At 39.6% G+C, this 26,473-nt stretch overlaps 1 protein-coding gene across 4 annotated transcripts in view; it reads left to right on the plus strand.

Moving 5' to 3' along the window:
- NTRK3 (neurotrophic receptor tyrosine kinase 3) overlaps window positions 1–25,318 on the plus strand; it is a 402,524-nt gene extending 377,206 nt beyond the window's left edge. For 3 of the 4 annotated variants that reach the window (XM_033189103.1, XM_033189105.1, XM_033189104.1), the window contains 2 exons: window positions 21,579–21,737; window positions 24,913–25,318. In XM_033189103.1, the coding sequence (XP_033044994.1) occupies window positions 21,579–21,737; window positions 24,913–25,098 (345 nt within the window). In that variant the 3' untranslated portion in view covers window positions 25,099–25,318. Of the gene's footprint in view, window positions 1–16,279; window positions 16,322–21,578; window positions 21,738–24,912 lie in introns of all 4 variants that reach the window. The other variant, XM_033189111.1, reaches the window with a different exon arrangement.
- Window positions 25,319–26,473: the final 1,155 nt, after the last annotated feature.

A 26,473-nucleotide genomic window follows, 5' to 3' on the forward strand; every position in this document is an offset into this window, starting at 1 on the left:
TTTCTTGTAGGTTCATCCACAGAGCAGTCCTCTCCTGCCTTTTGACCTTGAAGGAGAAGCCAAGAGGCAGGGCTTGTTTATAAAGAGAGATGGAGCAGCCCACAGCTGCAGGCCTCAGATTATGGCCTGGAATGCCAGATGCTGCATGGAGGTACAGCTCCTCCATCTCTTTCATCTGAACCTGCCCTTGGTTTACATCCTTCACTGCCGAGAGGCACCCTGGGACTCAGTTGTAGAGTAGCAGGCTGTGTGGAACGAAGTGGACCCTAGAGCTCTAACCTTCTTACAGGGCCAGGAGAGGCATCCAAAGGTTATCCAGTCTCCACTTGACCAAATCATCCCATTTTGGAACTGGATGATACATAAAGGTCAACTAGTGGAACTCTTTCCCTCACCCTACCAATTATGCAGATGAGAACACAGGAGGCCAGGGGTGAGCCAGGAGGTATGATGCAAACTAATACAGGGTCCTGGAGCTCCTGAATTCTGGCCTATGCTCTCCTTCACTGTCTACAGCAGACACACACACACACACACACACATACACACACACACACCCTCTGTAAAGTCAGGCTGCTGAAGCTGCAGATGTTAGGAAGGGCCTTGAGTTGAGCTTTCGTTCAGTGTTCTTGATGTCCTGATTCAGATGAGAAAATTATTTTTTCAACAATCTCATGCAATTTTTGAGCAGACAGGAATCTTAGCAAAACTCTGGTCCGACTATGTCATTATTCCAAGTATGAACATTGAGACCAAAAGAAAGCATGGGCTGCCAGGGCCACAGGATGGCACGCTGGTAGAACTGGGACAAGAACCCAGATGACCTGAGTCTCAATCCAGTGCTCTTTTCACTCCGATTCCTGGCTTCTCTTGGTACCAGACCTTCCCTCTGGCTGCCTCCATCCCAGGATGCTAGAGACACCTCTAGGCCTTGCCAGGGCTGTGTGGCTGGGTTAATCGATACCCCTTTCCTGGCATTTCTCAGGGGACGGCCCAACTAGAAACCTGTGGTGCTTAAAAAGAGTGGCGGTACTCTTATGTTGATGAATCACCTTGCAGTTCCCAGAGTGCTTTGACTGCTGTTACCACCCAACCTCAGACTTCCTTGAGAATTTAACCCTGTTATTTTTTCCAAGTTGAATCCCCACTTTTAAATGAAGATAAAGGACTTCATCCACTGTTTCATGTCTGTGGTCCTGCAAGTGATCTGTGAGCTCTCTCCTCTCAGGCACCAAGCATCCTTCCTTTAGAATTAAAGGGTCTTTTTCATGACTCAAAGAAAAATCCCCTTTTTCCATTGATGAAGACTGCATTCAACTCCCAAGAAAGCTTTAGGTGTGTGAGAAGGCTAATTGTGTCCACCTTCTCCTTGCCCATATCGAAGCTCCTCCAGCAGCTGGTAAGTGGATGGATGAGAAATTCAGCTCCAGCTCAGAGAAGCTAGATAAGGCAGCCTGTAGCCTAGGAAGGACTTGTGTATTCTTTATGTCATCTCCCATGATGTGCATCCGACTTCCCTTTGCCTGGGGATGTGGCCATCAGTAATAGGTTTCTGCTGTGCTATGTATTGTTTACTGAAGAAATTAAAATATGCAGTGTTTTGGTCCCCCTTTTTGGGCTTCCTCTGCAGCTACTTCTGGCATTTTCTGTTGGCAGTTAATAAAACAAAAGGGGGCCCCAAAGGGTCGGGTCTCCCTCCAACTAGAATGGTTAATTTGGAGTGGTTTGGAAGTAGAAGATTTTACCTCTAGGTAAAGCTGCGCCTTTCTGGCTGATCTGTCCAACCTGCAATATGTGCCCCGACAGACGGAGTTCAAATGCTTCATGAAGGGTGCAGGGGATTAAGGGCATAGAAATTGAGGGGGTGGGGGGGAAGAAAAAGTAGGGGTGGGTCTCCATTTGCTTATTGTAGCAGCACAAACAAGCAAAGACTTATCTTTCCTCAAGACAGCCTTACGTTGAAAGAGATACAGTCTGAGACACTTGAAAATTACTCCCTAATCCAGCCTAAATTTGTATCACCCCTTACTACTAATTATGCACACATACAAGTTCCAAATCAATCCCTTATCTTATTTAAATCCTGGACCCAGAGAATACCTCTTGCAAATATTTATAAGATATTTATACAACACTACTAACACCATTACAACTCTTATTCATCCCAATGACTGGGCTGGCACTTGGTAAGCCCCAATACATGTTAGTAAGTAACAGTTGCAATTAGAGTTGTAATGGTGTTAATAATATTGTTCGCTAATAAATATTTGCAAGAACCATGTTCTGGGTCCAGGATTTAAAAAAGATAAGGGATTGGATTGGGAATTTCCATGTGTGTCAGCCTCCTGAGTAGCTGGGACTACAGGTGTGTGCCACCATGCCCAGCTAATTTTTGTATTTTTTTTTTAAGTAGAGACAGAGTTTCACTGCGTTGGCCATGCTGGTCTTGAACTCTTGACCTCAAGTGATTCACCCACCTCAGCCTCCTGAAATGCTGGGATTACCCGGCCTAGAATCCCTGATTCAAGGATCCAATGCCATTATCTTAAAGCTGGTGGGATATTCAATCAATAAGAGATATTATTATTATTATTATTTTTTTTTTTTTGAGGCGGAGTCTTGCTCTGTCGCCCAGGCTGGAGTGCAGTGGCCAGATCTCAGCTCACTGCAAGCTCCGCCTCCCGGGTTCCCGCCATTCTCCTGCCTCAGCCTCCCGAGTAACTGGGACTACAGGCGCCCGCCACTCGCCCGGCTAGTTTTTTGTATTTTTAGTAGAGACGGGGTTTCACTGTGTTCGCCAGGATGGTCTTGAACTCCTGACCTTGTGATCCGCCCGTCTCGGCCTCCCAAAGTGCTGGGATTACAGGCTTGAGCCACCGCGCCCGGCATAAGAGATATTATTAATGTAGCTTAAAAGATAACTCAGTGAGCCCATTCCTAGCTAAGTTTGCCTTTTGTGGAAAAAAGAAAAAAGAAGCTTCACGCACAGAATATGCAGTCACTGAGCCTAGTCCACAGTAGAAAATGGCACATTCTAACCAGCCCAGCCTTGTCTTCAAAATTCACTTCAGCTGCTCCTCCTGAGTGTCTAGGCCCCTCTTTTGTAAACAGCCTGAATCCAAGGATCCAGACCGGCAGTCACACAGATCTGGCAGCTCCTTTAAACTGCTTCCAGCACTTAGGTGGAACTGTCTTGAACCTGCAAAACCCACAAAATGAAAGACTTGGAGTGCGGCAATAGATTAACTTCTATCTTTGGCTCTACCATGCTGACTGGCTGGCATATCATCCCTGAAGTGGTTTCTCATCCATACATTTGAGATTATTGTCTCATTGTAAGGGTAATTGGGCAGAACGTCTAAGTCCTTAGAAAAAATGGGAAGTGCTGTGTAACATACATGATCATAATAATTGAGAAATTAGCATCTTTCAAGAAAGATTTAGATTCAAAGTATTATGTATGTGCAGGTGTATTGAAGCCTTGCCATGCCTCTGTTTCACTTACTATCTCATTTAATTTCTGTACATGTTCTGAGTGTGTTATTATTCCCATTTTTATGCACAAGGAAGTCAAGTCTTCCAGAGGTTAAATAAATTCTCCATGATTGCTTAGCTAGCAAATAGCATTGGCTGAGTTATACACCATTCCCTTTATTCTTTTAGATCCTCTGTTTCCTTATCTTATATACACATTTCTGATATGTTATAATTTTTACATATTTTTGGCCTCTAACTATTTAGCAAAGTCAATCTTATTTGAAAGAAATTATCTTATTTTGGCTCAATAAGTCTGAATCTAAACTAGAACCTAACTCTCAGTACCTGAGCTATGCAGGGTCAGATTTTTCAAAATATAGGATCATTAAAAGAATGTATTCTACCATTCTTTATTTATCAATATGATATTATAACCTGCGTTTGGGGGCTGAGTGGATCCCTTTCAATCCAGTGTGATCCATGGATCTGAACTTAGTTGAGCCCTCCAGCTTTGTTGAGTGACTTGAGCTCTTTTAACATCATCTTAAAGTTTGTTTCCACTACAAGATATTAGTGCAGCCAGGAGGCCCCAGTCTAGCCATTCACAGAAGGAAATAAGGGCCAAATTATTTTTCATCTCACATCTTTGGAGTTGAAATGTCTGCTCTCTAAAAAAATACATTACTTGGGGACAGTAAAGGACAATGAGGTCTCAGAAAGAGTGCTAGAATTTAGGCAGGATGAAGAAAGAGGGAAACAAAATAAGTTATAAAAGGCATGTGTTCCTGGGGCTTCCCTCAGAACTTTGCTCCTGGCAGATGCAGCTCTAGGTAAGAGAACTGGGGAGAATCACAATGGGCCTATTGATCCTCTAGGCTCACACTGCTAAACAGCTTGGCTCTCAACTCCTTGTATTTTTGGAAGACTCCAAGGGTTTTTCCTAATCCTGGGGCTAGAGGCTCAGACTGAGACAGCCGTTCCACTGAGATTCTGCTAAATGGATGCTGTTTGTGTAAACTGTCAGAAAGCCCTGCTCTGAGGGAGCAATACTATAATGATGTCTTTGTGAGTTTTCTCTGCATTTTGCCTCCAAAGAATCTCAAGCACCTACTAGACCCGGGGCTGAGATACTCAGTTTGTCTATAAGAAGCTAGATAATAGTCTGTCCTACTTTACTGGGAAGAGGAGAGGCAAAAAAAGGCCAACAATTCTGACTTGATAAGTCAGAAGTCTGATATCACTGTAGAAAAGTCCTAATCTCTTTTTTTTTTTTTTTTTTTTTTGAGACGGAGTCTCGCTCTGCCGCCCAGGCTGGAGTGCAATGGCCGGATCTCAGCTCACTGCAAGCCCCGCCTCCTGGGTTTACGCCATTCTCCTGCCTCAGCCTCCCAAGTAGCTGGGACTACAGGCACCCGCCACGTCGCCCGGCTAGCTTTTTTGTATTTTTTAGTAGAGACGGGGTTTCACCATGTTAGCCAGGATGGTCTCGATCTCCTGACCTCGTGATCCGCCCGTCTCGGCCTCCCAAAGTGCTGGGATTACAGGCTTGAGCCACCGCGCCCGACCAAAAGTCATAATCTCTTGTATAAAGCTTGCATCTGTGGAGTTTCCACAACTGGGGTGAGGCCACAGATGGACATGTATTTGTGAGTGTGCACTCATGTATTGTAGATCAGAAATCAAAAGGATATCCAAACTGATATATCCCTAAGGCATACACCCACACAAACTGGGGAGAACACAGAGTTCTACCAGGTGACTCAAAGTCTATATATATCAGGGTAGAAAGAAGGAAAACTATAGAACTGTCGACGAATAGAGTCAAACTCTGTAAAATGTATAATTTTTTCCTTTTTATTTGGAGACGGAGTCTCACTCTGTCGCCAGGCTGGAGTGCAATGGTGCGATCTCGGCTCACTGCAACCTCTGCCTCTCAGGTTCAACTAATTCTCCTGCCTCAGCCTCCTGTGTAGTTGGGACTACAGGTGTGCACCACCATGCCCAGCTAATTTTTGTATTTTTAGTAGAGACGGGGTTTCACCACGTTGACCGGGATGATCTCAATGTCTTGACCTTGTGATCCGCCTGCCTCGCTCTGCCAAAGTGCTGGGATTACAGGCATGAGCCAGGGCACCTGGCCTGTAAAATATTTTGAGATTTATTCTGACTCAAATATGAGTGACCAAGGCCTTGGCCAGTGACTCAGCCCTTAGGAGGTCCTGAGAACATGTGCCCAACGTGGTCGGGGTACAGCTTGGTTTTATATATTTTTAGGGAGGCATGAGATATCAATCAAATACACTTTAGAAATATATTTGTTTGGTTCAGAAAGGCGGGACAAGTCAAAGTGGGGAGGAGGGGGTGGGTTCCAGACTATAGGTAAATTTAAACATTTTCTGGTTGACAATTGGTTGAATTTATCTGAAGATCTAGATCAATGGAAAGGAATGTTCAGGTTAAGATAAAGGATTGTGGAGACCAAGTTGTATTGTGCAGAGGAATCTCTCAGAAAGCAGACTTCAGAGAGAGAACAGGTTGTAAAATGTTTCTTATCAGACCTAAGGGGATGCCTGGCTCTTAGTTGATTATCTCCCAGATCTGGAAAGAAAGGAAGGAAAACAAAGGGGGAAGGAGATTCTCCATATAATGTGGATTTTTCCCACAAGAGACTTTGCAGGGCAATTTCAAGGTATGGCAAGGAAACATATTTTGGGGTAAAACATTTTGAGTTTTTCCCTTGTTATGCCAAAGTCATATTGGAAAATAAGTCATGATATACAGGGTTAAATAAAACCCATCTGATGAGAATTTATGGTTTGTAGGGCATACTCCCCAGACCCCTTAGATAGGAATTTGGGCAAGATAAAAAATTCAGAACTTCATCCTCAGAACCAAAATGTAAACCTCATGAGACTCAGTTTGTATATTTCTGATTTGTTTGCCTTTGTGTATGTATGCTATAGTCCAGTAATACATTTACATTAAAAACAATAACAAGACTCTGTGGGACTTCAGTTCTGTTTCGTTTACTATTCTTAGTGACTTGAACAAGTCATTGCTTTTCTGGCCAAGATTTCTATGTCTGCAAGTCGGCTGGGTAACTTCCAGCCCTGTGTGTTTATTAGCTACAGCTTTAGTGTTGAATCTCTCCTTTCAAGCCCTGGATTCTGAGAAACTTGGATTTGAGGAGCTGGACAAGGTACAGTTACAGGGTAGGGCTGCCCCCCACTCCCCGGAAGATACATCAGGAATCCAGATGACATCTGGAGAGAAAGTAGGCTGAACCACCAAAGAGATAGGCCTAATAAATGATCAGGTGGCTGAGAAGAGAGCCAAAGAACTGGTTCACAATACAGCGATCAGTATCCACAACTCAGAATAGGCTCATAGTTAGACAGTGAGGAGAGAGTAGAACAGGGGGAGGAGGAGAAAAGGAACTAGGGGATGGTTTCTGAAGGGCAGGCTGCTATTTCTAAGGTTCTGGCAGCCTCTCGCATATGTGGAGAAGGAACTATTAAGAGAGACCAACAGCTGGAGAAGCGGGGCAGTGAGAAGGGTTCATCCCAGAAAGGAGGGCTATATCATTCTGATTAACTAGTTTAGAACAAAACCATTCTCTTTGCTGCTTGGAGACAGGACACATTAGAGGAAGACTTTGGGCCTTTCCTCCTCCATGTAGGCCATTTATTTCTGGAAATATCCAAGGGAAGTTTCACCAATCCCATACGATCAGGGAATGATCAGGGCAGGACCGACAGGCCCAGGTCTGTATCTATGACTGTACACACGATGCACATGCATTGTCAAGCACACACGTCCATCTAAATCACCTCCCACAGTGTATGGACATGTGTATGTATATTACATGTAGCTAACCCATTATATGCGGCCATGCATGTGAAATTCCCAAACTCTCTGGAACAAGAGTGCTGATGATTTTAAAAACTGTTATGGTGGCTGCTGGGACTGCTAGTGGGGTCATGTTCAGGGTGATTGCCAGCCGTAGCTGATGCCATCCTCAGACAGCCAAGCAAGGTGGAACAGGCCAAGGCCACTGGGGCGTATGGGAAACCAGATTTCCCAGGGAATGATGAAGGCATAGATTTAGCTTTTCATGTTTTCTTAATGCACATAACCACTTTTCTATGTGAACGGACATGCAATCAAGAAAGATTAAATTTTAATAAATAAAAAATAATGGCACTTACCATAAATGGCACCCTTTATGACAATCTCTTGATAGACCATTTATCATTAACATATGTTGCCAAGGTTTTACCACTCTTCAGAGTTGTCTCCTCCAAAGTAGATGAGTTGCTTTTTCATGTACTTCAAACATTTCTGACTCAGCCCATGCAGATTAGGGAATACAGAGGAAGCTTGAATCCCTCCATTGGTTCCAGAAATATTATGTCCTGTGAATCCACACTTGCTCATCTTTGCTGGGTCTTGGTTTCTTTATCTGGAATATGGGTTACTTTGTGTCCTGTATACCTCATCAGAGTTGTGTGAGTGTTTTGAATCTCTTGGTGAGAAGCAGGCTTCTCTGTGTTTTTTGGAATCCACCAACTGGCTCCTTCTGTAATTAGACACGGAAGCCTGAGAACCTTGTAGAACTTAGCTGTTTCTATTTAACCCAAAGCCGTGGGTTTCCTCTAACTGAAGAAAAGTTGCAGTCACTCAATGGAAATGAGCAAGACAATTCTCTTTTCAGGAAAGGCTGGCTTAGAAGACAAGGGACAGTTGTGGTTGGGTGAGTTGGGAGGCAGGAGATTCCCCAGAGTGGAACACTGCCATGCAGGGCATTCTGCCCCAAGTAGTACCTGGAGCCTGAGAATTTAAAGCCACTAGACTTTGAACACCTTCTGTACCACTTATTCCTGGCCCTGAGGAGTGGGGCAAAGTGTGAGCCCTAAGGACGTGAATGAAAGAGATGGGGCTTGGTAGTTTCTGCGAGGCATCCCAGGGCTGGAGGTGAAACTGCTGCTCTTGCTCCCCTCCTGTCCCATTTCTCAGTATATAGAGCTGATGGCCTGAGGAGGGGTAGGATACAGCCTTGGGGAAAGGCAAGAGGAGGACTCTGAATTTTGCATCACTGGATGCTCAGTCTCTGTACCTGTGGTCTTGAAATGTTTATGCTCCTATAAGAATGTTGAAAAAAAATTATGTCCCTTGCACATCTTAAGTTGCCATCAAAAATCTTCAAAGTAATTTTAAATAGTTGCATTCAATGTCATTTCCAGAATATTGTCAATATTGACATTAAAAATACATCATTCCTTTAACACATCTGATGAACTTTAAGTACCAGAGCAATTTGGTACATCATCTATTAAACACATGAACAAGTTCTTAAACAGTCAGTTTTAAATGGCTCCTGTTCCTTGAATTTATATTTTCATTGCAGTTACCCAACTGAATTTTATCTTTATATATTTTTATTCATAAAATCCTTTTATTGGCCACTCTAACATAATTTACTGTGACAAAAATATGTATGAAGATTTGAGTTTAGTTTTTAATGGCCGATGATCATACATTTCTAGACGTTAAGTGTTTTTGGTTTGAGTTATCATTATGATTATTAGTAATACACAGAAATTGGAAACTGATTAAGTTACAATTATTAGTGATGCACAAAAAAAGACAGTCGACAAAATAATATACATATCAATTTTTGATGAATATAAAAGATAAGTAAAATATCAATGGAAATGCATCTCATATTTTTAATTAGTTCATGTATTCATTAATGGATGTTGTTTTAAACTAAGAAAGAAAATTGATGGAAAAGAAAGAAATTTTGTTATTGAAATGTGACTCAATTCTTTGAACTATTATTTAGTTATATTCCTAAAATCACATACTGGTCTCTTATCAAAAATTATTTTTAATCTTCTCCCAGCTGATAATTCTTTTAGGTTTGTCCCTCTCCAGTTGTTTGAAAATAATTGAAAACTACCCAACTTACAAATGGATTTTTCCCCAGTCATTAGAGATTCATTTTCAGCACCTGTACCAGTATTTTATACAGTTCCTTCCATTGTACTCTGTAGCGTTTCAGTCCTGAGATTTAGAGTGGGTGAGAAGTTTGTTCTTCCTTTTGGAGAGTGGTGTGTGTGTGTGTGTTTGTGTGTGTGTGTGTGTGTGTGTGTGTTGGGGGTGGGGGCAACTGGACAAGGGATTGATGGATCACAGGGGCTCTGCATTTAATTTTAGAAAAAATCCATGTGAGAGCTGTGCATCTGCAAAATCCCTCAAAACTATCCTTGCCTGAGTACATGCTGGAAAGACTTCATGTTCTGCATATTCTGATTTGAAACCACTTGTGTGAACACTGTACTGTATCTCTGCCTATTACATGGCATGGAAATTCTAGACCTCATCCCATGGGACAGTGGCTGTTGCTCTTCAGGGTGTGTATGGATAACCTGAGGTCTAGTAAAAAGTGCACTTCCTCATGGACAATAACAAAAGACTGGAAACAATCAAAGGGCCTATTAATAGGAGGTCGATGGAAGAAACTGTGGCATCTTGGAATAGCACAGTGGAATCCTCTACAGCTGTAAAAAGAATGAGTGAACTTCAGTGAAAAAAGCCAAGTATAGAACAGATATGGTATGTTACATTTTATCTAAGATAGTGAAGAAGTGAATGTAAATCCATATTTGCTTATGTAAGAAACGATAGAAAGATAAACTAAAACCAAACAAAAATGATTATCTGTAGGAGGAAGAGAACAGGGTGAGGAGAATGAGCAGAGGTGGGACAAAATTTTGCTTGAATGTACCTTGTTTTGTGGTTTTGACTTTGAAACAGTGTCTCAGTTTTTATATCATTATAAAGCACCATTAAATCAAATGGAAAATAAAAAACAAAGCAAGTCCTAAAAATTAAAGACAAAAATGAAACAAATAAGCCTAATTGTATATTACAGTGGTGGCTTCACCACACAGAAAGGAGTTACTACAAATGACTTTAAAACATGGCTATGTTTTCTATGTGCCCCTAGTAGGTACATTCTTTTTTTTTTTTTTTTTTTTTTTTTTTTGAGATGGAGTCTTGCTCTGCCACCCAGGCTGGAGTGCAGTGGCCGGATCTCAGCTCACTGCAAGCTCCGCCTCCCGGGGCCGGGCGCGGTGGCTCAAGCCTGTAATCCCAGCACTTTGGGAGGCCGAGACGGGCGGATCACGAGGTCAGGAGATCGAGACCATCCTGGCTAATACGGTGAAACCCTGTCTCTACTTAAAAATACAAAAAAAAAAAAAAAAAAAAAACTAGCGGGCGCCTGTAGTCCCAGCTACTCGGGAGGCTGAGGCAGGAGTAGGTACATTCTAAGGACAGAAAGAGCTGCAAAGATTGTAGGTTGAAGGTTGTTTTCAGTAATCATATTATTAGTAATAATATTGAACTGTTATTTTGAAACTCTCCCTGATATACTGTATGTTATTTATACAAATTAGGATAAAGTAGATAATATTATGAGTGTTAATAGGGACCAAGATTTTCTGCATGAGAAAAAACACAAATATAAAAGTAAAGAAGTAAAAGCTCTGTAATTCTAAATTTGATTTGAAAAAAACCAATACGAAGTCATGATGTTTTTTTCTCTTAAGAATTTTTTTCCTAGCTATTTTTACAACAAAGACCTAGAAATAATAACCACCCCAGTAGAGATGAGCACTCCAATGATCCATGTTATGGTCTTTAAATTCCATTGCCCTCCAAAATGATCCAGGAATCCCTGGAGATATGACTGATTCAAAGGCTGGAGTAGAAAATATAAAAGATGAGCCTAGAGTATTATTTTATGTCAGAAAGCAGGGATGCTATGAAGACTGTTTATTGGCGTTATGTGAGAAGACACAGGCATAGGCTTTCATTTCCCAAAGATGAAACACCAAGCATCAGAAATAATAACTGCTAACTACGATAGAATGAAACACTTCAAGTGTGTGTGTGTGTGTGTGTGTGTGTGCACGTTTAAAGAACAAGCATTGGTAATGCTTTTCAAAACCAAAACAAACCAAAACAATCCTCTCATTGGTCACCTCTGGAGGATACTATGGGATGAATTCATTATTCTAATAACTAGTAAATAAAGAGAACAAATTTATCTTACCTGTCCTGTATAAACTGTTTCCAGTGTAGCCAAATAGCTGATGAAAGGAACTTTTTATTTATCAAAGATTTCCAGCTAATATATGCAGAAGGAATACCATAATTATAATGTCACCCTTTTGCAGCCACTAATGAAATAATGGACCTGGACAATGATCATCAGTGACTGCTAAAATTGCTAGGTGAAAGGGAACTTTATAATAATCAGATTGAATCCAGTGATCAGTCTTAACAGCACAAAGAAATTTGTCTCATGTTGTGTTACAGAAAGAAGCAAACAGCACCATTTATGAACCCAGAACTAATCCGGGCTCTGGATACCTAGTCAGGTATCATCAAGTGTTCCTGATTATAGGAAATGCGGTAGGTAGAGGAACAGGTGAAATGACCCATGGGGATACAGTGAAATAAACAGACCGTGAGAATTTTGTGGGACAAGTGACCTGGGATCTTCAACAATCAATCAATCAATCAATCAATGGAAAGTTGGGGCAGAAGGTAGGGGAATCCTATAGATTAAGAGACCCTAGGAGACATTACTGGATGTGATGTGTGGATCTTTTCTGGATCCAACTTTCAGAAATCACTTGAAAGCATTTGGGAACTTTTGACACTGAATGGTATTTGGTGTTAAGGTGTTATTAGTATTTTGATAATGCTACAACAAAACCATGTGTTTCTGGTTCTCCTACCCTTTGAATCTAAGTCAGAGGCCACCCAATTCTGTAAAAGATCACAGAGTAAATATTTTAGGCTTTGCAGGTGGCCCCTGTTGCAACTTTAAGGTGATTTATTCTGTAACTATTCAACTCAGCCCATGTATTATGGAAGCAATCACAGACAATATGGAAACTAATGAGTCAGGCATGGTGCCATGTGCCTGTAATCAGAAACTCGGGAGGCAGAGGGAGGAGAATTGCTTGAAGCCGGGAGGTGGAGGTTGCAGTGAGCTGAGATCCTGCCACTGCACTCCAGCCTGGGCGATAAGAGTGAGACTCTGTCTCAAAAAAAAAAAAAAAAAAAGGAACTAATGAACTAATGAGCATGGTTTTATGCCAGTAAAACTCTGTTTCCAATAACAAGTGACAAGCTATAATTTGTTGACCTCTGGTCTAATTCATTGGGTTTGCAGTAAAGCCGAGGAATGTATATTTTTAACAAGCATGCCAGGTGCTTATGATCAGGCAAACAGCCCTGGGAGGTGATTATAGTTATCCCTTCCATTTTCACACCAGAAAACAGGCTTGAGTAGGAAAAATGACTTGCCCAAGGATCCGTAGCTAGAAGGTAGCAGGGCTGTGTTTATAGGGGAAAATCCTGGTTGCCATGTCCCCTCTCTGCCACGAATGTTGCCATCCCCCACTGGAGGATGCTAAGGAGGAACAAGGAGAGAAGGCTGAGAAGAGCGCAGGAGGAGAGAGAAGAAAGTTTTTCTGTGCATTGTATCTCTAACTCAGCAGTCTTCTTTAGGGTGAGGCAGAGGCAAAGGGAGTGAGACAGAGCCTGAACACGTGCAGAAAGCCTAGAAGATAAAAGGAAGATATTCTGGAGCATAATGTCAACTTCCTCACCAGGTCTGAAATCTAGAGTTGCCAGACTTTGCAAATAAAAATACAGGACACCTTGTTAAATTTGAATTTTAGAGAAAAAAAAAAAACCATATTTTTAGTACAAGTATGTTCCATGCAATATCTGGGACATAATTATAATTTTTTAAAATGTTGTTTAACTGAAAGTCAAATTTAACTGGGCATCCTGTATTTAATCTGGCAGCCCTGCTAAGGTGTGAAGCAAATTAGTAAAAGCATTTAACAAAATATTGGTAGGAAAGGGGTCAAGGGCACCCCCTGCCGAGCGACTATGGGAATCACCAGGAAGCTGCTTACAAGGAAGGTTCAGAGTTCAGAGAGACTGAACTTCCTTGGCCTGGCCAGATTTTGGAATAGGTACTTAACCCTCTCCTGTAAGTTCTTGGTTTGTAGTTGACCTTGACATGGATATCCTAAAGCCTGAGTTGATCAGGCACCTCTGGTCTCTCTATACAAAATCCAGAATCATTCAGAACCCATCTGGTCTCTGGGTATAAAAGAAATTTTATGGAGATAGTGACATTCTCATTCTGCTCCAGCTTGATCTCTAGTATACCGGGAGTGATCCTTTTTCTGAGAAACAGTCTTAATAATACAACCAGGATTGCATTCTTTAATTAGTGCTCATTCCCCATGAACACTTTCAGCCTCCAAGATTTTTCAAACTCCCATCCTCTTTGTGAGTGTGTATGATATGGCAGGGAAAGGCAATGATTGGTGGAAGGTACCAAGGTAGCCATGGGCGCTTCCCCAGTGCAATCCAAAGATCTGTTTCCCTCCAAGTACTTATTTTTATTTCTAGAATCATTCCTTGGAATATTTCCTGTGCATTATTATTTACATCTCTTTTTTCAGGATTCAGTCTTAAAATACTTAATTTTCTCATTGAGAGCTTGGGTCAGTAGCTAATATTTCTTATGTAGTGCTTGGGCAAGGTACCTTATCTTCATCTGTGATACGGGGGTGATAGAGGCTTCTATCACACAGGAATGGAGAGAGCTTAAATAAGGGATGTATGTAACATGCAGTGGCCAGCACTCATTATTAATTAATTAGCACTACTCTTATTTCTCATATTACTGTTTCTGGCTAGTTTATGTCTGGCTAAGTTTTACCATGGAATATATTTGTCAATAATTTTCTACCAGGGAAGGCTTTGACCACTACCTTTCCCAGACAGGGTCTCTCCAAAGAATGATATTGGTCAGCTTGGAGGAAAATCAGCATGGATTTTTATGGGAAATAAGGAAATTTGAGGAAATTAATTTTGTTATGCTGCACAGTAGCATGTAAAGACACACACAATGAACAGTTGCTGTACTTTGTGTATACACTTTCGCACTTAACGATACTCAATGGGTTTTTACATACATAATCTCATTTTAGGCAGGTTGTTGCTTCACTCTTATTTTGAAGATAAGGAAACTGACGTGCACAGGGTGTTAAGTGCTTGTCAAAAGTGACATTTAGAACCCAGGGCTTCTGACTTCCAATGTCATGCTCTTTGTTGTATCACAGGCTTCTTGAAATATTTTATTACTAGTCCACTCCTGGAAGAATGCTGTATAAACTTCATCCACATTGGCTGTGCTGCTTGGTGAGAATTTTGAAGATTCTTCTCAGGGGAGCCTCTGTGACCAATTAATATCCTTCTGACATTTTTTTGCTCGAATACTTAAGTGCATCACAGTTTATACCCAGGACACTTGAATTTCTGTCTGTAAAATTGGAGCTTTCAATCTGGAATACCTCTTCTGGATTGTGTTTAAAATTATGTAATGAGACACACACCAGCATCAATTTGTAAGACTCCATTATTGAAAATTTTTCACCCAGAGAAATGTTCCTATATTCCTGACTTCTATTTTTTTAAATCAACAAACCAAGTGCAATAAACCAGTCTATGATATTCTATCACAAACACAATTTTTCTTTTAAAGATATTAATTTTTTAATATATTAAATAGAACTTAAATTAGGTTCACTGGTTTCCTTATATTCACACTTTTTTTTTTACTGTTTTTAAATTTTCAAATGTGATACATGATTATCACAAAATTTCAAACAGCATAGAAATATATATATGTGTGTGTTTATGTGTGTGTGTGTGTATGTGTGTGTGTGGTGTGTGTGTATATATATATAGATATAGCAAAAAATGGGTTTTTCTCTTTGGTCATTACTCATACACTATAGAGGAAGCCACTGGTTTGTTGATTTTCTGGACATTTTTCTATGCATTTTCAAGGTTACATGGTGTCACTATATATTTGCATCTGTATCCACATATACATTTTTACATGAATAAGAGTACTAAAATATATTTTTCAATGCCTTGTGTTGTCACTTAATATATCTTAGATATATTTACATATCAGTACACATAGCTCTACTATATTCTTTTTAACTGCTGTGTATAACTTTAACAATGAACAAATTTTTGCCTTTAGAATGAATGAAATAAACACCTTAAACTAAACATTTTTGCTTACATGAGTGAATATCTTTCTAAGACTCCTAGAGGTGAAATTCCTGGGTTCAAAGTCACTTGCACCTTTAATGTCGACAGATTCTACCAAGCTGACCTCAGAAAAAGCAGAAACATTTCTCACCAGTGGCGTTTGAGAATAACTCTTTCCTCACCCCTCTCAAACACAAGATAGCGTCAGTTTTTTTCAATCTTTCCCAATTGACATTCAGAAATGTGTGTTTCTGTTGTTTTAATTGACATCTTTTCACATGTTTGTGGCCATTTCTAGTCCTTTTGTGGATCATCTGTTCTTATCCTGTATTCATTTATCTGTTGGGTTGCTTTTCCTAACTAATTTAAAGGAGCACTTTGTATTATATGGATTTTAATTCTTTGTCTGTTACATATATTGTACTTTTTGGGTCATTTTTCTTTTAGCTATGCTTATGTTGTCTTTTGCCATGCAAAATCATTTAATTTTTGTAAGTTGTATCTCTAAATCTTATTCTTGATGGCTTCTTGAGCATGTGTCTTATTTAGGAAGGCCTTCCTTTTCTGAGGGTATAGAATACTTTTCTAAGTTTTCTTCTAATATTATTATTGTTTTGTTTTTTATGTTTAGCTCTTTAATCCATCTGGAAATGATTTTTGTATATGGTGTGAGGTAGGTATCTAAGTGTATTTTTTTAAATGAATAGTTCATTGTCCCAATACTTTAATTACTAACCCATTGTTTCATATATTAAATTCCAATATTTATACATGGGTCTGCCTCTGGACTCTCTAGTTTGTTCCATTAATAATTTTGTCTATCCTATGCCAAAATGCAATGTGTTCATTACATAGTTTGATAAAATGCTTTGCTATCTGATAGAGTAACTCTCCCTTATTGTTCTATTTCAAGTATATCTTAGTTTTTATCAAATAATTGCTACTTTAGATGAATTTTGGATTCATCTTGTCAATTTCCATATACCATTTCATTTTGGTTTTCATATATATTGTGTTAAATTTTCAGATTAATCTAAAGGAGAAATGAAGGATGTATAACATTGAGTCTTCCTATTCAAGGAAATGATACAACTTTTCATTTACTCAGATCTTCTTTTATGTTTTTCAATGCTTTTATTTAAATAACCTTGGGCATTTTCTGCTGAGGTTTATGCCAAGGTGCTTTAAACACTTTTGTTGTTATTGTACAAACAATCTTATTTTCCATCATATTTTGAAGTCATTGCCACTGGCATGTGAGAATAGTTTGATTTTTGTGTGTTTCTCTTCAGATAATGGTTCTAACTGCTTTTTAGTTAATTGTCTTGAATAGTCATATCATATTCAGACAACAGCAGTTTGACTTTTTTTTCAATATTTCTATCCCATTTAAAAAATTCTTGCTTTATTGCATTGGTTGGGACCTTTTGAAAAATGTCACATAAAATTCATGATAGAAGATACCTTATATTTTCCTCAAGTTTTGTCAGTAAATATGATATTTAGCATATTCAATAAAGGAAGTTACCTTCTGTGAATTAGACTTTTAATCAGAAAAAGATGTTGGGAATTTTTGGCATTTTTGAAAAGATGGTTTTTCTCCTTTTATCTTTTAATTTGGTAAATTTAACAGTAGGTTTCCTAAGGTTGAGACATTCTTACATTTCTAGGGTAAACCTTATTGAGCTGTAATATGGAATTCTTGTAATATATTGCTGATTTGATGTAATATTTTATTCATATTTGGAGAGTATATTCATAACAGATAGTTTTACACACATGTAGATAACTGTGTGTTGTTATTTATTATGTAAATGTATATGTAAGGCTGTATGTTAAATTTGACTGATTTTGTCTTCAGGGATGTTTAAACCACATAGAATGGTTTAGGAAAGTTTCTATCTTCTTTTGCTATGAAAAAGTATAAATAAGACAGAAAACTTTAATAGAACTCATCCAGAAAACCGTCTGAATCTTCTACATTTTTAATGTATAGATTTTTTTTACTACACTTATGGTTTTTGTATTCAACTTTTCTATTTATCTTAACTTTTTAAAAATTAATATTTTTTAGTAAACCAATTAATGCATGCATACTTTCAAATTTATGGCTATAATATTCTTAACATTTTACATTTGTCTCCTCTACATCCCTTATTAATCTTGTCAAAAGCTTATGTAACTTTTGAGAGAACAAACAATTGTATAGATCAATTCTGATTTTTATTTTCCTTTTGGCTGGTTGCTTTGCTTTGTTTGTTTTACACAGACTAATCAGTATTTATTTATTTTATTTTATTGTTTATTTCTTCTTACTTTCCTTGGTTTTGTTTAGTGGGTCTTTTTACTATCTTTTTTTTTTTTTTTTTTTTTGCTGAATCCTTATTTAATTTAATTACATTTTCACTATTTTAGAAGTAAATGCTTAAATGATGTAATTTTTTTCAAAAATTAGTTGTATTTCATAGATTTCAAGAAATGGGACTTTAGTTACTGTTACAATAAATACTTTTACATTTTATTTTCAATTTTTTCTTTACCAAATAATTTAATTGACCAAAGACAACTTCTAAAAAATTATTTTTTTCTTGTTAACTTCTGTTTTATTATATTTGATACAGAAAATGTTTCTTATTTTTACTTCATATGTATTTTTTATCTTGCAATTCCAGATTTCCTTTGAGATTTAATATGTGATTGGTTTTTATAAATGTTTTTTAGGTAATTGAAAATAATGTGCAAATTTTTAAGGAAGCTGAAAGATGCACACAATCACAACACTCATATCTACTTATTGAAATTCATTATTTGTATTTTTAAAGTGTATCTTCATTTATGTTGTCTTCTTGATCTTTCAATTTGTGAAGCATTTTAGTTTTCTATTATAATGATAGCTTTGTCAGTTTTCTTTTATTCATAATTTGTTTTTACTCTTTATATATATATACACACACACGTCTTATTTCTATATATTTTTATAAATTATTATATAGTGTTGCTATGTTAATTGGAGCATAAACTTCACCATCATAATGGTGAATTTTACCAGCTTTAAATATAATATTAAGTATGATATAAATTTAATATAAATTATTTAGCTTCACTTTAATTTTTGACATTTTGAATCCTTTTTTCACATATATATGAAACAACAATGTGTAAATCACGATAAAAGAAATGTAATTGGCTATATATATATCTGTATATGCATATATATATACACATGTATATGCACATATATGCATATATGTAGCAATTATATTTTTCTTTTATGTATAGTTGTATTTTTAGCACTCTTCCATTTTAAATGTTTTCTGCTATTTTGTTTTAGACATGTCTATTTTAAATAACATGCAACTTGATTTTTTTTAACCTAAATTTCTCTCTCATTTAAGAGGTAGTATAACTCATTTGTACTTATTGTCTCTAGTGGTGTTTTCTAAGCTTCATTTTCATTTTGTGCTTTTTAGTCATCGTTATCCTACTCCCCCTTTCTGTAGTCTTTTTGGTATTAGCTAAAGATTTTGGCTTTATTAAAAAAATGGTTTGAAAGCTATATGTACTATTTCTATTCTAGAAGCTGCTTTAAAATTTTAGTAAGCATATTTAAATTTAAAATGTTAATCTCAACAATTAATCACTGTAAGCTTCTTTTTTCCTCTCTATAACACACAGCCTTTATCAGGCTTTTAATTATTTCTATATCTACACTTCTATGCATTTATGATAGAAATTATTGGAAAGTTTCATTCCAGATAAGTATGTTAGTCGTATCAGTGGTAGTACTAATGGCATTATTAGTATTATTATTTACTTTATGTCTCTATTTTACAGGAAGCCTTTATTAGTAATTGTATTACTTTTACTACCAAATTAACAACCTTTATTCAGATTTAAATTGCATTTTTGTGGCTTATATGCTCTGCAATTTTTGTTATGTTCCAATCATTGTATAGCTTGGGTTATTTTTTTCTGTTTTTCTAGAATATGTATTCAATTAACTTGGCTTCTTTATTTTCTGAAAGGGTGTAAGTGGTAAACTTTCTGAGTCTTTGCTTGTCTGAAAGAAGTATCTTCAGTTGTCTTTACACTGGATACAAAGCTACCCTGATTAGAAAGTCCCAGGTTGAAAATAACTTTTCTGGCTAGGCACAGTGGCTCACGCCTGTCATCCCAGCACTTTGGGAGGCCAAGGTGGGTATATAACTTGTGGTCAGGAGTTCGAGACCAGCCTGACCAACGTGGTGAAACCCTGTCTCTACTAAAAATACAAAAATTAGCCAGGCATGATGTTTCATGCCTACAATCCCAGCTACTCAGGAGGCTAAGGCAGGGGAATCGCTTGAACCCAGGAAGTGGAGATTGCAGTGAGCGGAGATCACGCCATTGCACTCCAGCCTGGGCAACAGGAGTGAAACTCCGTCTCAAAACAAAAACAAAAACAAAAACAAAAACAAAAAAAGAAAAGAAAAATGGAAAGAAAAGAACTGTTCTGCAAACTTGTATTATCATTTATCTCCTAAAATTCTTCAAGTCGTTAAGGCAAACATGATTTCCCTTTTTGGAAACAAGATTGCCCATCTCCCAAGTTATTTGTTTTTAATTATTCATTATTATTATTTCTCTAACTGACCCACCATAGAAATAAGAATTTTAGGCCAGGCGCGGTGGCTCACGCCTGTAATCCCAACACTTTGGGAGGCCGAGGCAGTTGGATCATGAGGTCAGGAGATTGAGACCATCCTGGCTAACATAGTGAAACCCCCGTCTCTACTAAAAATACAAAAAAAAAAAAAAAAAAATTAGCTGGACGTGGTGGCAGATGCCTGTAGACCCAGCTACTAGGGAGGTTGAGGCAGGAGAATGGCGTGAACACAGGAGGTGAAGGTTGCAGTGAGCCGAGATCGTGCCACTACACTCCAGCTGGGTGACAGAGCGAAACTCTGTCTCAAAAAAAAAGAAGGAAATAAGAACTTTAAGTAGTAATTCATCAGGACATACGTCGACAACTCTTTTTCAGTATTAAGTAGTTTTTTTAACAACGAATGCCATGTATTAGGCAAAAGTTTCAATTCCCAAAAATCTATTTACTAATGATACAGTTAGTTCCTGAGTTTTCACACATGCTGTGAATTTTCTCCCACTATGCTAACATCTCGAACCTGCTGGGCAGTGAGGAGTTCCCTAATGTTTTTCTCAGGAAAGGGTACCCTGGGTGTTTGTCCTTGTCAGTCACTTCTTCTTCCCCTTAGCTTTCAGTTTGGCAGATTCACAGGTGGTTGATATCCTCCTTAGGCTATTTTTAAAGACTCTCCTTACTGTCCTTCGAGATCTTACTAAGAACTGTGGTGAATTCTCTTTCTGTCCACCTCCTATCTTATTAGCACGTGGTCTTCCATGCTTTTGGAATGTCTCTGTCTCCTTCCCTTGAAACACTGAGTTCTAAATTGTGGTGAGAGATTCAGATTGTCAATTAGAAGCTAAAGTTCTCAGATCAGATGCACACAGAATATACTGTGCCACTGCAGCAGAGAATCTAACCTGATGTTTGCAGATACTGATCCTTGGTGACTGGCTTAGTCATTCTGCTGACTTCTTGCTGGACTTGCTCTTAAGGTTAGATTTTTCTGTAGTGCTGGATTCTGAAATCTTCTCTCTCATTTCAGATTACCTTGTGATCTTTCTTCATGCTGAGTGCCAAGGAACCTACCTTCCCTCAGGTGTTATCTCTAGTTGCTAGTCTAGTTGTCTCCTTTATCATAGGTCTCCAAAGTCAGCATCTTCACACACCTCTGATAGAAGTTGCATAAAGCTGTGGCTATCTTAGAATAGGATGCATTAAAAGTGTGTCTATGTGTGAAGAATGCTACAGATGACACTCATTCTGGCCATCTGGTCACTCTATGTGCCTCTATCTCAACCCCTTTTAGGTGGGAGGACATACCATGCTCCCCATTCGCTGGATGCCCCCTGAAAGCATCATGTACCGGAAGTTCACTACAGAGAGCGATGTGTGGAGCTTCGGGGTGATCCTCTGGGAGATCTTCACCTATGGAAAGCAGCCATGGTTCCAACTCTCAAACACAGAGGTAAAAAGGGGATGCATAGGAATCTTGATTGCATGAGGGTTGAGAAGAGCTCTCTCAGGTCAGGACTTGCACCTACTGAACAAGACATTAGGTGGGATTTAGAGTCAGCAGAGGGAATGTAGGCATTAGTGGGAGCAGAGAGCTTCTTCGTAGGAAAAAAAAAAAAAATGAAACTGTAGGAAATGTGGTATAATTGTCAAAAGAGCATGAAATCAGATGTCTAAATTGAGACTCAAGTCATGGCTCTCTTAAATCTGCTACCCTGAAAAATCACAAATGTTTCACTATGACAAAAAATGAAAACATAGAACAGCTATGAGTTTTTCAGTTGTGTCATCTTGTGGAAACACCCACTACTTAGTATGCCCACATAATATGGGTGCACAAAGGTTTTAGGTATGCCAAGCCCAGGGATATACCAGATGGTCAATTTGGGAAGGCCAGTTTTATAACTGATAGAGCCATGTGTGAACATCTAGGAATAAAATAAACCAGGTTTATTTTATTACTATGTTTTTTACTATGTTTATTAATATGTTTACTATTAAACATAGTAATAAATACACATTATACTTTTTATAATTGTAACTTGCAATAATACAAAATGCTAGTAAACATAAATTAATAGTAGCTGACATTTAGTGGCAGGCACTTTTCTAAGCATGTTAGCTCTATTAATTCAGTAATTTTTGCAAAAACACCTGTTGAGATTCAGGTTAAAGGATGGGGGTCTGCTTGAGGTGCTGAAATGGGCTGGCCAGGGTCTCACAGGTAAGAGCCTCCAAGCAGGGACAAAGCCTGGGGTGTGATCCTAGGACTCCTCTGCCTCCAAAGCCCATCAAGATGATTCTCAGTGATGCATGGGCCCTGCCGTGTTGCCCCAGGGAGTTCAGGGCAGTTGGTAGGCAGTAACTAGCTGAGTCTTTCATCCCAGCCAACCTATGAAACATTGTAATTCTTTTTATGGTTCTGTTTGCTGGGAAAATGTAAACACAGGAACCTTTTAGTATTGAAATCTTATTTGAATATTCAAGAGAGTGTCTTTCTTCTTGGAAGCTATGTTCGTCTTTGCTCTCCTATGTCTTGACCACTTAATTAAGTGAATTTCAAAGGCTGAAAAAAAAATTACTTTTTTAAATGTGTACTATCTCACGATTCACAAGCTCAATGGGGCCTGACCACATTTCCCAAAGCAGAACAAAGTATTTTAACAATCTTTTAAAATAATGAAAGTATATATACTAGAACCCACTTGTTATGGTGTTTTAAAAAATTGTTACTGTTTTCCCAGGGGAGGAGGGGTTAGAAACACACACACACACACAAACACACACATACACACACACACCCCCCACACCCCATGCATGCACCTGAACACTGTCTCCATGTAGTTTGGTGGCCCTAGTAAACAGAGGTTCTGGGCTGAGGTTGCTACTGGTCTTAACAGAAGACTCAGCCTCTGTTCTTGAGTTGGCTCATAGTAGCTAATGGGGTGTTTGCAGTTTCTTCTAAGACTCACAGTGGTATTGGCCTTAAAGGCAGGCTTTCTGCCCTCAGCCACTTCCCCCACTCCACCCACTGCCCTCAGCCACTCTGCCCTCAGCCACTTCCCCCACTCCAGCCAGTATGTGGCTGCTGTGGACTAGCAGCCACATACTGATAGTCATTGATCATCAGTTTCTCCATGGAAATCAACAAACCTGGATAGTCCAACATTAGAAGAGACACTCCCTGGTGCCTTTGATCTTGGCATTAGCAGCTGCTACTGTAGTTTGAGCTGAATCTCTTTCCCTGGAGGTGAAGGTAATGGACAGTGGAAATGGGGCTCTAATACGAATGGGAAATATGAGCAACTAGAGACTTATCAGGCTGGTAAAGAAATGAGCTGAGGGGCCATCACTAACTCCAGGGTGAATAGAACCAGGCGGATGCTGACACAGTAATGGTTTGACCAGCCCTCCCAAAGTCAGCGTGACATGAGACAATACTGGAGGCAAGGCACTGTTGAGCAGCGTAGGGACATGCAAAGGAGAAAAAAGACAGTGCTCTTGCCTAATTACATACAGACTAATGGGGGCAGAGAAGGGAAATAATATTTGTTCAGCTGTTGAGCTAGAGATTATTCTGTGTATTTTCATCATTACGACCAATCTTTAAATGCAGAAATTGAAGTTCAGGGTCAGTGACTTGACCAAAGTTATGCAGTGATAGAGTTAGGGAGAAGTGAAAACCAACCTAAAAACTAGACAATGAGGCCTTGAAAATGCACATATTCATTGTCGGTAAAGAAGTGTCTTTGAGGAATTGGAAATGCATTGCAAATTATACACTTGGTTCTCAAGTGGCCTGCTGGGGTTGGCCAGCCACGCATTACTTGTTTTCTTCCTACTCCTCCTTATGGCCACTCGTTCAGCATGTTGGACCATACAGTCCCTTTTTGTGGTCTCATTTCATCCTTACAATACTCCTGGGGGTGGTGCATGCTGAGATACTGAGGTTAATGGACTTGAACTGGCCATCCAGAAGGCAGTGGTGAATCAAGCAGTTAGTCCTATTGTTAAGGACTTTAAGAAAAACTGGAAACATGGCTTAGTGCAAACGGCAGGGAAGGATGGGTCTTGCTGCAAAATGGTCCTATGTAATGACTCAGAAGCAAGTGTGGTGACGTGCACAGAGTCTGCAACGGGGAACCTGCCAGGAATGAGAGATAAGAGGAGACAGGCATGCAGGGGCCAGAGGGTGCAGAGCTCCTTCAGGGGGGATTTCAAAGTGAGGCAGGCTCACGAGAGAGGGAGGGACAGGTCAGAAGCCCATGTCCATTATCAAGTGAAAAATAAATGCAGCTCAGTCATCCAGATGACATTCAGGACTAGAGAAGAAAAGTGAGGTAAAAGAGAAGAGAGTATGGGGAGTCAATGGTCAATGCGGGCCTGGCCCAAGAAGTGGAGTATGAAGGGCAGCAGAGGGCTCCACCAGCTGGTGCTGCTCACTGCACCATGCACCAGACAGACAAGTATACTAGTGCTGTCTGCAGCCTAACATTTAGCTTGTGCTTGTGAGAGCCTCGGCTCTGCATTGAAACTAATCAGGGAAGTTGTTGCTTTTTGCCGAGTCTGAGCCACAGGACCAAGGCTGGGCTTTGGGTGTAACTTCTTTGTTCCCCTCACTCTTTCAGGTCATTGAGTGCATTACCCAAGGTCGTGTTTTAGAGCGGCCCCGAGTCTGCCCCAAAGAGGTGTATGATGTCATGCTGGGGTGCTGGCAGAGGGAACCACAGCAGCGGCTGAACATCAAGGAGATCTACAAAATCCTCCATGCTTTGGGGAAGGCCACCCCAATCTACCTGGACATTCTCGGCTAGTGGTGGCTGGTGGTCATGACTTCATACTCTGTTGCCTCCTCTCTCCCTGCCTCATATCTCCCTTCCACCTCACAACTCCTTCCATCCTTGACTGAAGCAAACATCTTCATATAAACTCAAGTGCCTGCTACACATACAACACTGAAAAAAGGAAAAAAAAAGAAAGAAAAAAAAAACCCTGTAAGGCAGTTTGGCATATATATATATATATATATATATATATATATACACACACACACACACACACACATACATATATATATATTTATATATCTAACTATCTATCAATCTATATCTACAGAGATATATCTTCTCTAGTACACAGAGAAGCTGCTGATACAGATAACCACAAGACTTTAACGACTCAGAAACTCTAAAATATTAATAATATAAAGGAAAATTCCCTTTGACTTAAGCTGTGGCCCATGCTTCTAATGCTACGGCTTTTTGGAGCAGAAGACCTGGACCAAGCAGAGAGACAATCTTTGGGATGGGAGCTTTGGGACGGGAGGAGCTAAGGTGGTGCTCAGTCGCTGCTGTGTGTGCCTATTACCCGGGAAGCTCACCACAGGCACATGCCGGGACCGCATGGCTGCGCTCAGCAAAGAAATGATGCCGGAGCAGCGCCCTTGCCTCCACTTCTTCCCCATTTTCTCCACTTCAGGACAATGTTCTAATTTGTCCATTCTAAAAAGTGTAATCTTGATGCTTTTGGGAATCGACGATGGCACCTATGGGTAAACACAGAACAGACAACCCCACAACACAAAACCATGACAAGAGCTGACCGCAGGCATCCTGGGTGTAAGCTTCTTGCTGGAGTTTCAAAGGATGTGTCTTTCTATTCTCAGAACTTAAAGAACTGGACTTTCTGGACTAAAAGAACCACAGAAGAAAAAATAACTGAAACCTGAACCCTGCCAAGACACTGCCACCTGTCTTTTCCATCATTGCAAAGATTCCTTGGCCTCACCTCCCACTTTCAGGCCCCTGGGGAAGCTTAGGAGGTTAAGAAATAGGTCCCCCATGTTATCTTTGAATGTAGACACAGCAGTCTTTAGGGTTACAATAGCAAGAGACGTGGTTGCTTGTAGGTCGTTATAACGAATGCCCCCTGGTCATCTCAGTTTCTCATCCTGCTTCCCTAGATCCTAGACCCTGCTTCCTGGGTCTCTATCGAGTCCCAGGTAAACCCCACTGCCAGGGAAGGGAGCCAGGTCTAGTGAGAGGCTGGAGCAGTGAGTGTTTCAGGAAATCAAGCAGTGGAGTGGGTGAGAGCCAGCAGGGGAGGATCTACTTGGCACCTGCGCCAGGCCCTTTGGCATTTTCCTCACATTTCCAGCCCCTGGGAGGATTGATGCATCTGCCTTCGAGC

This window comes from Trachypithecus francoisi, unplaced genomic scaffold (genome assembly GCF_009764315.1).
Source record: "Trachypithecus francoisi isolate TF-2019V2 unplaced genomic scaffold, Tfra_2.0 Lachesis_group3, whole genome shotgun sequence".
Classification (NCBI taxonomy): domain Eukaryota; kingdom Metazoa; phylum Chordata; class Mammalia; order Primates; family Cercopithecidae; genus Trachypithecus; species Trachypithecus francoisi.